General features: G+C 36.4%; 1 protein-coding gene across 15 annotated transcripts in view; it reads left to right on the top strand.

The window, feature by feature from the left end:
• The window catches only part of LOC132126567 (inositol 1,4,5-trisphosphate receptor type 1), a 136,477-nt gene that overhangs the window by 60,511 nt on the left and 62,672 nt on the right, over positions 1-13,294 (top strand). For 9 of the 15 annotated variants that reach the window (XM_059537900.1, XM_059537895.1, XM_059537892.1 and 6 more), the window contains 7 exons: positions 313-438; positions 764-892; positions 4,596-4,716; positions 4,866-5,050; positions 7,233-7,381; positions 8,070-8,181; positions 9,150-9,185. In XM_059537900.1, coding sequence (XP_059393883.1) covers positions 313-438; positions 764-892; positions 4,596-4,716; positions 4,866-5,050; positions 7,233-7,381; positions 8,070-8,181; positions 9,150-9,185 — 858 coding nt within the window. The remainder of the gene's footprint in view (positions 1-312; positions 439-763; positions 893-4,595; positions 4,717-4,865; positions 5,051-7,232; positions 7,382-8,069; positions 8,182-9,149; positions 9,186-13,294) is intronic. The other 6 variants (XM_059537901.1, XM_059537902.1, XM_059537899.1 and 3 more) reach the window with 1 other exon arrangement.

The raw sequence follows: 13,294 nt of genomic DNA, 5'->3' as shown, positions 1-13,294 counted from the left end.
TGTGTCTGCTCAATTCATTAACAGAGATAGGCAGAACATGCAGGATTCATATTTAAATAGACTTTTGCAGCTTTATATTTACATATACTATTTCATATCGTGATTTGATTTAAGTGTAATGATATATAAGTATATATATATATATATATATATATATATATATATATATATATATGTATATATATATATATAATTTGTTTTTGTTTTTTAACCACTGGTCTAATTGCTGTCGTGTCTCCCTAAGTCATGCAGAAAATGGATTACTGATATCTTTGTTGTGAATATTAATGTGTATACTGTGTCCTTTCTTAGGTCAAAATTGCGTATATCAACTTCCTGAACCATTGCTACGTGGACACAGAGGTCGAAATGAAGGAGATCTACACCAGCAACCACATGTGGAAGCTCTTTGAGAACTTTCTGGTCGACATATGCAGGGTAATGGAAGCCCGTTTGGGGGATTTTTCTCAACCCCAATGAACAGTTTAGGTGTAAAGTACCAAAAAGTACCAATTCGTTGCTTGCTAGCGTGCAACCAACATTGTCTAATTGCTGATTGCATGTGGTTGAGTAGGAGTGATTCATTATTTGTGGTACGATATGGGTTTTTAATTATATGACGTCTGAACGTCTGCATTTGATCCAAGTCTTTTTTTGGGACAGCAAAGGGGTGAATCAATGTATGATGTGACTGTGCTTACTGAAGCTGATGACTCAAGGCCACAATAATTCTGTCTATTCTTTATCCTTGCTTTGCATTCAGGTCTGCAACAATACAAGCGACCGCAAACATGCTGACACGACGTTAGAAAGCTACGTTACAGAAACCGTGATGAGTATTGTGACGACATTTTTCAGCTCCCCTTTCTCCGACCAAAGCACTAGTTTACAGGTAAGGACCCCAATACTGAAATATTCATGATATATCTGCACAAGTTAAGTATGTGTTGCTTTCAGCTGTCAGTTTCAGTTCAATTTTGGTTCACCACCTTCTTCAGTTTCTACAGCGGTTTGATTTCTTTGAAGGAAATACATGGTTATCTTTGAACGTGGGAAAATAAACCCTCTAGATAATATCTTAACCATTTTTTTTTTTTACCTCTTCCTCGCTTAGGTGGCACATCACATGTACGTAAGTATCTAGTAAAGCCCCTCCCCCTTCTGTAGCTCTGACCTGCTGGTGTGAGACCCGTAGTATCTGTTGAAGTTCAGGCCGTTTTATCACACTCGGGGGTTTAAAAAGAATCAGTCTGACCACTGTGACAGACAGAGCTTTTCCATACAGAGCTTTCCAAGAACTCTCCTCTCTCATCAGCATGCACAGTCTTCCCACTTCTTCATTTTGCAATGAGAGAAACCAGGGCGGCTCTTGCCTGCAAATGCTCCACGCATTGTGTGTGTATATTCATAGAGCATTGGTGGCTGACAGTATAGCTTTTCTTGGAAAACCTGGTATTTATAAGTGACGTGACATTCAGCCAAGTATGGTGACCCATACTCAGAATTCGTGCTCTGCATTTAACCCATCCAAAGTGCTCACACACAGAGCAGTGAACACACACACACACACTGTGAACACACACCAAGAGCAGTGGGCAGCCATTTATGCTGCGGCGCCCGGGGAGCAGTTCGGGGTGCGTTGCATTGCTCAAGGGCACCTAAGTCATGGTATTTCCGGCCCGAGATTTGAACCCATAACCCTAGGGTTAGGGGTCAAACTCTCTAACCACTACGCCTAGACCATTTTTCCATGTAGCCTGTCTGACTTTGCTGTCTGGAGATAAAAGAAATCACATGAATGGTATTAGATCTGTACCGTGCCATTGTTTTCATTTATAGGCGACATGATGCCTACTTTATTAGTTAGGTTTTAAAGAGCCCATAACTTTAAAAGTAGACTTCACCGTTTGTTTTTACAGACATTTTATGTAATTTTCTTCATTATTCTCAAATTTTCAGTGATAAAATTCTACTATTATGGGATGAAAAACCATTCATTTGACAGTATATAACATTTATTTTGATATTACAATTACAACACACGGTTCGGCACTAGGACCGCCGTTCAACTTAAATCTGACAACATCTGTAATATGGTTTGTTATAAATAACACATAAAACAAACAAATACGAGCAGTCATTTATTCCATCATCGTGCACACAGGTGAGACCTGAACAGAACACGTTGATATCTGTGTTTAAACTGAACTCATTTAAGCCTTCCTGCTGCAAGGTTATACATTTAATATAACATTTAATATAATATATACGCGCCCAGTGAGAAGATTTGTGCGTGCCCTCATCTGACCATAGAGCTCAGAACATGTGCTAATAGTAAGCTCTCTCTGAAGTATTGTGTTTGAATGGACATTGGTAAGTATCAATACTAGACAAATCCAGCTGAACATACTGTATCAGTGCACCGGATCAGTGCATTCTCTTAAAGTGACAGCACTTTCTTAATATGATCATAAAGCAACAACAAGGAAATCACTCACTGCTGGATTGAATAGCGTTTGTAACTTTAATAAAGATTACTCTGGTAGCACTTTATTTTACAGTCCTGTTCCTCATGTACATACTATGTACTTATTATAGTAATTACAATAACTATGTAATAACTAGGTACTAACCCTGAACCTACCCCAAACCTAACCCTACCCCATGTAGTTACCTTGTGTTACCAGAACTTTCTTAGATAAATACACTGTAAGTACACTATAAGTACATGTTAGTACACGTACTGTAAAATAAAGTGCAACCATTACTCTTTAATTTATACAGTAAAATATGCAGTGCTATTTTATATAAAAACTAATGTTAATGGACCTACCTAAAAAAAACAACACAGGAAATCACTATTTATTTATTTTTTGTTTATCTTTACTCTATTGTAATTGTATTGTATTCTTATTGTCTTCATTTTTTATTTGACAGTATAGTTTTTGAAAGTATAAGTTGAACCGTTTCACCCCTACTATCTGTCTATCTATATAATAATAATAATAATAATAATAATATAACATATTATATCTATATATTATTATGCATTATCTATATACGCATATCAATGTCATTATTATAATTATATATTTTATTTATATATGCTTATATATTTACACTACCATTTATATGTTTTTGAAAGAATTCACTTATGCACACTGAGGCTATAATTGTAATGTAATGTAAAATTCTTCTGAAATGCTGCTGAAATTTCAGATTTTCTGCTTCAGTCTTCAGTATCGAGCCTAAACCCCCTTCATTCTTTCCTGGAAGTGTTGCTTCATCACAGCTTCCTTCTCTGATCTCTCACATATCTCTTTTGTTGTGACAGGCCTCCATTTTAGGCAAAATAACTGAGGTACCTCTTCTCTTTGTAATGACTTTACAGTGGTTGCACATGGAATGTGGTGAAGTAGTTTGGGTTAGACTCTTCGCTAGTAATCCTGTTTGAGTGGGAAACTAGATCACACTTTTTTCTTTCTTTTTTTCTTCTTCTCACTATTAAGCCCTTGAGCGCAGTAGACTAGCCGTAAAGAGAGCGTTTGAACAAGTCTTGCAGTCGTAGTGTGGTAAACATGCCATCCTTCCTCTTCCATGTTTCTTGTGAGTGTTGTTGCGTTCTCAACCATTGTGTTGGTGGTAAGATGTGGTGTTAGTTTCTGTCACTGGAGGTGTCAATACATCATCATTTGTTTACTTGTTAGCCTATATACGTGTAAGAAAATGAGAGAAATGTCCACAAACTTGGGTGTATGAATTTCTTTTGAAGAAACTGTCTTTAATGCGATGTGTCAGGTTCAGTGGAAGCTCGTCTTGATTGATAGCATCTTCTGCTGTGGAATACCACAGAAACCAGTTCCTTAGTTTGTGCAATCAACCAAAAATGGCATGTGTAGTAATTCTGTTAGCTTTACTAAAATGTTTGGGGCCAGTAAGATTTCTTTTTACCTTTTTGGAAAGAAGCCTCTTATGAGAAAAAAGGCTGTGTTTATTTAATTTTCTGTTTCTGTTTGAATATATTTGAAAATGTAATTTTTTCCTTTATTGACAAAGCTGAATTCTCAGTTTCATTACTTCAGTCCTCAGTGTCACATGATCCACCAGAAATCATTCTAATATGCTGATTTCTATATTTGTTTATTTGATTCATTGATTAATAGAAAATTCAAAAGGTCAGCATTTATTTAAAATATAAATCTATTGTATCATCAAACATGTCTTTACTTTTGATCATCCTTGCTTAATAAAAGCTTTTTTTTTTTTAAATGTAGGAATTATGTTGGGAACATATAACATAAGTGCTTTAACCAACATACTTTATGAGCTGCTTTAAAACTCTCTGGAATACCTTGACCCACAAACTTTTGAGTCTTATGCTGTCGATAGAATTTAACTTCTATTCAACCTTCTATTGAAGATGCACGGATGTTTCATCCACTTGAAAGCCTTTTGAAAGTGTCCATCCCCTCAGCTTCTCTGTTATTGATGTTTAGTTATTTGTTTTCCCTCCTTGTGTCTCTCTGTGTCTAATATAATCTCTCTCCATCCGTTTCTCTGTCCTCTATTGTTGTTTTTGCTTTCCTGTTCTCCAGACCCGGCAGCCTGTGTTTGTGCAGCTCCTGCAGGGGGTTTTCAGAGTTTACCACTGTAACTGGCTCGTTCCTGCCCAGAAAGCCTCAGTGGAGAGCTGTATTAAGGTTTTGTCTGATGTGGGTAAGTATTAGACCGTAAAAATTGACATAAATGAACCTTATGCAGCTCATGCAATTGTCCTTTAATTAAAAACCTGAGGCGTAAAGAGATGATTTCACAATTCACTATATTAATTGTAATCATATTTTCAATTGTCTTTGTTTTTTTAGCCAAGAGCAGAGCGATCGCCATCCCTGTGGATTTGGACAGCCAGGTGAACAACCTGTTTGTGAAGTCCAACAATGTGGTACAGAAAACCATCCTCAGTTGGAGGATGTCAGCTCGCAACGCATCCAGAAGAGACTCAACGCTCACCACTTCCAAAGATTACAGGAACATCATTGAGAGGCTGCAGGTGAGAGCAGGCAGCCAATGGCGCAATGTTTTTTGAATGAAATGCTTTTATCAAGACACACTTAAAAATAGCATTATTGTTGAAAATCTTTGTTTGGTCATACGGTCGGTTGGTCAGTCATGCATATAAAAACCTCATCTACGTATATTGTTCCAGACGCATTGCAAAATTTGAAGATGTGGGGAAACAGGAGATTCATTCCAGGAATTCACGTGCATTGTTATAGGGAAGTTGAGTCATGTAGTTCCTGGGAAATTAAGTCTGATGGAATGTTCTGATAATGATTGTCTTTTGGCACTAATTGAAGATTCCAACACACACAGACACATTCTATATGGATGAATTTTATGAAACTGGTTCCTTGTCCACTTTGATAATATAATTTTTCCTGTAAAACTGTAGATGTTCTATCAGATTAAAAATGCATTAATAATGAATTGCATTGCGCCACCTCAAGCTAAATGAATACATTTTAACTTTATGTTTGTATAAAATACAGCCCTTCAGAAAGGCTGCAATGTTAATGGTAACAACAAATAATTAAACAGCAAGAAGTTGGAAGACTTGGATTGAGGAAAGTTCAAAAGCAACATCCACATGATGACAGGATTTTTTTTTAAGTATTAAAGTTATTTTTTAAATGCAGAGCATGTTTGGTTTAATGACCCATATGACGCCATTAAAAACGGATACAGCAGTTTCTACTGATATGTCCCCTGTGGTATCAAGAAGCCCCTGCTCTTTTGTTTAACAGAGGAACAGCAGTTATTTTCTTTGAAAAGTGCAATGGTGAAATACTGAAAAAAGACGCCTTGTTATTAGAAGTTGGTGTTGTGAACATGCATTTCCTCTCGATTGCTGCTTTCATACTCCACTTAGAAGACGGTGAAGGGGGATAGAGGTCAGTTGAGGGGTGTCATCTAGCTTGGGGGAGGGGAAGGGTGAGTTAGCGACTTGCGGTAAACCATGTCTTCATCACGTCTGTCTCCACCCCCGTGCAGCTGTGGCGTGAGTTGGCGAGTATTCAGACACGTTTGCACAGCTCACGTCTCTGCTGTGAGCCTTAGGGTTACTGGATTCAGCCCTCGCTACGAAATCAAATCATGCCCTTGGTGCTGAGAATATTTGTGGCCTGGGTCCAAAAATTGATTTTTACTACACCGGCCAGTGCCAATGAAAATTACAAGATGGTTGTATATACATATATGATGCAACTGACATGATCACCTGTTTGTTACACATATGAAAGGGAAAAGCATTCAATATTTAATAATATAAACAATATAAAATAAATTAACAAAATAAATATGTAATTTAATATTGTTAACATTATTGTATTCAATAAAATATGTACAGTAGTGTCTGAAAGATTAATTAAATGAAAAAAAATGGATGTATTATATTGACAAAAAATGACAGTAAAGGCATTTACATGAAGAAAAACTAAATAAATAAACAAATAGCTACTGTTTTTTATTGCATTTTATTTGATTAATCTATGGAAGTCAATGGCATCCATCAACTGTTTGATTACCAGCAATCTTCAAAATATCTTCTAACTCCTACAGGTTTGGAGTAACCGGTGAGTAAATGATGACAGAATTATTATTTTTGGGTGAACTATCCCTTTAAGTAAAGAATGTATTCCATGAAGATATTTTGTAAATTTCCTATGGTAAATATGTAAAAACTTACATTTTTGATCAGTAATATGCATTGCTAAGGACTTCATTTGGACAACTGATTTTCTCAGTATTTAGATTTTTTTGGCACCCTCAGATTCCAGATTTTCAAATAGTTGTATCTCGGCCAAATATTATCTCATCCTAACAAACCATACATCAATGGAACGCTTATTTATTCAGCTTTAATATGTAAAAAAATGACCCTCATGACTGTGGTCCAGGGTCACATATATAAAATAAGCCAGTGTCCATCTCTTTGTGAAGTATGATATATGCCACACAAATAGTTTGTGAGGTTTTGTTTTCTAAAATAACGTTATCAACCACATTTATGCACTCGTCAGTGTCAGGTTTCAGTCCCATTTGGTGCTTGACGAGTGTCTCTTCTATATCCTGTGGTCAAACGTGTTATATTGTCACTGTGCACTGCTTTAGCTGCACATGATCAAAATAAATGAATCCTTGTCTTTGTTTGTGGCCTAATGTGTGTTTGTCAGGACATCGTGTCTGCTCTGGAGGATCGTCTGCGGCCGCTGGTTCAAGCTGAGCTCTCAGTGTTGGTGGATGTACTGCATCGCCCAGAGCTGCTCTTCCCCGAAAACACAGATGCTCGACGGAAATGCGAGAGCGGAGGCTTCATCTCTAAGTTAGTTTCCTTTTCCTATAAACCTTAGACCATAAAACTTCCTGAACTGAGAGGACAAAAATGTCATAACAGTCTTCCTCTTTTTATGTTATGAACCAATAGCATCTGTGAATATGTTTCATTGGGTGACCTAAAACACATATAGGATCAAAGCCGATTTCTATCAACAACCTATGAAGCATATGAAAAATAAATCACTGAGCCGCATTATGCAGTGTTGCAGTAGTGCTTACTGTCCTTCACCTGTCCTCAGTGTGTTTCCTTGTGTTGTGAGAGACTCCTCTCCGTCTGCCAGAGCTACACAAGAGGTTGTGTGTGTTTGGTGCGGCCCTCTGTGTTTGTTTGCGTGTGGGAGTAATGCTGAGATTCAGGATTAGCTGATTCAGGAATGGAGTTTCATTACAATGTACTGTCAGTGGGTGCACAATGAAAGTCTATTAACAGCTCAGATTGTGGTTTCAAGCTGGTTTCTTTTCTTTCTTTTTTTCAGTTTAAGTCAGAGTTTTTTTTTGTTCACAGAATATTTATAAGGACAGCTTCACATTCGTTAATGTGGGGTCATTATAAAAAAAAAATCAAATAGCCATAAATAAAATAATCACAGTATTTATTGAAAATGTATACATTTTGAGGTCTGCAAAAGATTGTATAACAGACTTGTGAGACGTACTGTGTTTTTCTCTTTCAGATTAATAAAACACACTAAACAGCTTTTAGAGGAGAACGAGGAGCGTTTGTGTATAAAGGTTTTGCAGACGCTTCGAGAAATGATGACGAAGGACCGTGGTTATGGGGAAAAGGTAACATACATGCTGTAGTTGCATAAAACAAATGAAAAATATCCTTCCAATTACACAAACCTGTCATCTACAGCACTATTACACATCTTGATGAGATTACAAGAATCCTTTGGTGTGTGTTACTTCTATATTTGTCCATATTACCCATAAAAATAGCAAAACAGGCCTCACAGTACACACTTCACTCCATCTTTCCACATAACCGCCCAAAACCAAGTTCAGAGGACTGTGTTAAACATCCGACATGCTGTTTTTATTAGCTTATGTACTTTTATATGCATAACTGCGCACACACACACACACACACACACATGCATCTGTTCATGACTCATGTCCTCCAACTCTTTATAAAACATGCTGATTTTCCTAATCTGGTTTTGCATCCCAAATTTTATTTTTTACCAGCTCTAAATGAATGAACACCCTTTTAACGTCACTAACATATCTGAATGCCTAAGATTTTATTATAATGTTAATTCTGGCTATATCCAATTTCTGATTTAAAGATTCCATGAAAACTAAATGAGAGTTAACGGTTTTAATTCTTTGTCTGTTAGATTTGAGACCATCCATGTGCTAGTGTGTTTATATTGTTTTATTTGATTTGATTCTTTATTTAATCTCATTTTATTTTTGATTAATTTTTTTTAAGATTGTTTTATTTCATGTGTTTATATAGATTTTTTATATTTATTTATATTTTTATAAAAAATTTATTTTATTTTATTTTTTTTATTTTTTTGAAAACTGCACTCATGAATTCATGGGGCCTTTAACTACAACTGACAAGATTTGGTCACACCTTTTTGTAGTTGGCAACTAATGCTTTTAGAGCTAATGCTGATAAATAACAATCACAATAATCTTGTGTTATGTCACTAACGACCATTGTTTGGCATTTATTTTATTTGAGCGTTCTCTGACCTTCCTTCACAATACTAACTTTGCTGTATGCTCTTCTCTTCCAGCTAATTGCCTTTGATGATGAGCTGGATGTGGCAGAGGTTGTTTTTTATTTTTGGTTTTATTATTTGCTATGTTAAGTTGGGCTTCCCGCTCTCGCACCAATGTAGTCGTCCTACTTAGTGCTTGTTCTTGTTCAACGTGACTTCACCACAAACTGGCCGTTTTTGTTGTCTGTCTGTGTGTGTTGAGGTTGCGTGCAGTTAACCTCAGCTGATAGTTTCAGTGTGTGTTTGTATCCATGTGTTTTTTACCGCTGGCCTTATTTTAGATGGCGTGTGCTGGTGAAAATGCGTGTAAGTGTATCAGCCCACCACACTTCGTTCGCACTTCCTCTGTGTAGCGTTAATTCAAGTTTACGTTCCTGTTACATTCATTGCTGAGAAACAACAACAGTAGAGGTTTAACAGGGACGTCACAACATATCACTGGCACTGTGTTTAAGTTCTGAAGAAGAAGGAATTACAGAGTTTTTGTTTACGATAATAACACAGTATTAAGCAAGCCAAAAACACATTTCACTGATGATCTAGCAAAATTCTATAAAGCCAAACCCAGTTCAGGTAAATTGTGAAATTGTGGCTCATTCAGCTGCATTTGCAAGGAACTGAAAACTGTTTTCAGGCTTAGTTTGTGACTTCTTGATCTGACAAACCAAAAAATGGCAACTTCAACAGTTTATAAATATTTTGTGTGTATGTGTGTGTGTGTGTGATTTGAAGTTGTAATGTGAGAAAAGTAAATACATACATAATTGAATAAAGTGTAAATTAACTTTCCGGAAGTGCTTGCGTAAAAAAAAAGTCTGAATAAATAAAACGCTTTGCTGCCAGTTTTCCGTTGACTGTTCACATAAATAAAGGCATAAATAATAAACAGCATGGCACCCACACACCATATTGTAAAAAGCTCTGATGGATCTCTGACGCAGATAAATGCGTAAACGCTTATTGAGGTTTTGGAAAAAGCAGGATCAGTTAGAAACGAAGTCGGATTACCACAAATTAGATTTCTGAATCGATTCCAGTCATCTGAAATTCTTACTAATGAACACATACACTGCAGAAAATATTTCTTACTCTGTTTTTTAGGCTACTTTTTAAGTACAAATATCTAAACATTCCTAAATGAAGATTGAGATGTAAAATGACGATACAAAGTCTTGTTTTTGAAATACTTATCAAAATGCGTTTTTTCTTAAAATAAGAAAAATATATGGCAGTGGGGCCAGAAAAATAAACATGTACTATGTCTTTATAGCATTGTGCTTCACTTATTGATTCCAATCCATATTGGTTTGCAAATCATAATTCATAGTGCAAATGTAATCTGAATTGGATTTTGAGTAGTAAATCAGTAGTAAATATTCTAACAATATATCAGTCAGTGGGAGGTTTCAAAAAAAGTATGCCGTTTATTTCAAATATGTAGTGTAGGTCTGTCATGCAAGCGCTATAATAAGGAGTAACACCGAGCTTTGTGGTTGCTTTCCATTGACTCCTTTTTATGTGAGAGGTGGCAATGCATCTGTAAATTGGAAGTTTAAAGTGAGCGCCAGTGCGTGTTTGAGTTGAAGTCAGGAAGGCAGGTGGGAGTTCATACTATATTTATAGTCACTGCTCTGCTATCACTTCCAGGGATGAAATGCGACCTGGTCTCCCAATAACAGGAGGACATGTGTGAATGTTCTTGAAGATCCATGCAGTTGTGCGGCATGGCTGAACAAGAAAAATGGCATTATTATTTGTGTACATGTGTGTCTGTTTGTGTGTCATCATGACTTGTTTTTGTATAGGAGAAGTGTAAAAGGTCACTAAAGGTTGTGTTCATCAGTGTTTTTTTTGGGTGTTTTGGTGTTAAATTAAGGTCAGCAGAAACCATATCGCACAAGTTTAAGTAATACACTCCTTCTGAGAAAAAAAACAGTACGTCAAATGGTCGGCTTGAGCCATTTAAAAATGCAAAGTGTGCTTTTTTTCTATACATTCTTTCTAGTGAAAGCTAAGGCTGAATTGCTGAAGGGGGCATTTCGATAAATGAGGTGACGTGAGTAAATAGCTTTCTAGACGAAAAATCAGGGTTCAATGCAGTTTATTGACAGCATTTGTCTTTTTTACCACACACACACACACACACGTTTGTTTTTGTGAAAAGTGAGGTATGATTTATAAGCGTTTTGAAAAATGGGGACATGGGTTATGTCCTCATAAGTCACGCTATCCTTGTAATACCTGTGTCATACCCATGTCATTATACAAAGTTGTGTCCTGATATGTCACAAAAACAAGAGCACACACACACACGTTTACTTAGCTAAATGAGGACATTCCAAAGGTGTAATGATTTTTATACTGTACAGACCGTATATTCTATTGCCCTACACCAACCTTACAGAAAACTTTCTGCATTTTTATTATAAAAAAAAATTTTGTTTACTTATTTCTATACCAGTTTTACAAATGATATTTTGTCAGGTTTAGCTCACTTTGGGTACAAATTTGTCCCCAAAATATGGTGAAGTAGGTACACAAACACACACACACACACATATATGTATGTATATATATACCATATAAAATGTTTGGGGTCAGTAAGATCAGTTTTTCCTAACTTTCATTAAGCAAGGACACAGTAATCAAATGTGACCGTAGATACATTAATAATGTTATGAAATATTTTCATTTGAAATAAATTGTGTTCTTATTAACTTTCTATTCATCAGGGAATCCTGAAAACAACAGTACAGTACAGTTTCCACAAAAATATTAAGCAGTAAAGCTGATTTCAACAGTGATATTAATAAGAAATGTTCCTTGACAGCAAATCAGCATATTAGAATGATCTCTTAAAGATCATGGCACCTGAGGCTATGTTCACACTTGGTGCCTTTTTGGAAGCTGTCAACATCTGTTTTACATTATAATCCTAAGGAGTAAATCGTGGTTTCAAAAAAGTCCTGACCGCTTTTTACAACACCACCACCAGCATTTTTTTCTACGTCAAGTGCCTTTTTGACAACTGACCAATGACAATCAAGAGGTGAGTTGTTTTCATAAAAAAAAAAAAAAAAAGGAGAAGGTAGCCTGTAGTCAGGAGAAGGTAGCCTGTAGTCAGATCGTACTAGTTTCGGAGCACAAGGAGTTGTATGATGAGTATTAAACTCTATCTAGTCGCAAACCGTGCATCATCCAACCAGAGCTCCTGGACTAAATTATTGGAAAAACCATAGTTTCCTTCCCTGTATAATTGTGCACTCCCACAAACGTCGTCATGAACTGATGATAGCACACAGCGATAAGCTACCTTTGCAGCTGTTGTTTTAGCAACAGAAGACTATTTGTAAGAAAAACGCTGCCAGCATTTTATTTTACTAAAAAAATTTTTTTTTTGTCCAAAAAAGACGCCAAGTGTGAACACGCCCCAAGACTGGAGTTATGATGCTGAAATTTCAGCTTTGCATCACAGGAATAAATTGCATTCAATTTACATATCCCAAATTTTTTAATGGTTGTATATATACAGTATATTAATACAGTACAGTATATTAAAGTTATATAATGCAATGGCCCTATAAACGCACACACACACACACACATATATATATAATGGATGTTTCGCATGATCGCTGTTTTTTTATATGATTGGGAGGTCATGTCTGAAGAGCGCATCATGAGTCTGAGCCCTCATACACACTTACACACGTGTTCACATCACATGTTTTCACTGGCCATCCCTGCTCATAACATTCGACACCTCTCCCTCTGTGTCTCTCTCTTTATCTTTATATAAGAGAATGTGTGTGTGTGTGTGTGTGTGTGTGTGTGTGTGTGTGTGTGTGTGTGTGTGTGTGTGTGTGTGTGATGTAAGAGGGATGGGGAAGATAATATGGCTTTAGGTTGACAATACGGCTGTACTGCTGAGCAGAGAAGCTTATGTAATGTGGATGGAGAGAGCGATGTGTGTGTGCACGTGATGAGGTGTGTGTGTCTCCTTCACCTGGGCTGTGCAAGACCCTCTCTCAACCATGAGTAGTCTTCTTTCTTTCTTTCTTTCTTTCTTTTTTTCTTTCTTGTTTTTAATATTTCGGCCTGTCTCTGTCCCACATTTTCAATGACTTTCTATCATTCTGTTTTCATGTTGTTTTATTTGG

This window comes from Carassius carassius, chromosome 44, assembly GCF_963082965.1.
Source record: "Carassius carassius chromosome 44, fCarCar2.1, whole genome shotgun sequence".
Lineage (NCBI taxonomy): Eukaryota > Metazoa > Chordata > Actinopteri > Cypriniformes > Cyprinidae > Carassius > Carassius carassius.
The sequence above is the reverse complement of the archived record's forward strand: the minus strand, read 5'-3'. Positions and strand labels throughout refer to the sequence as shown.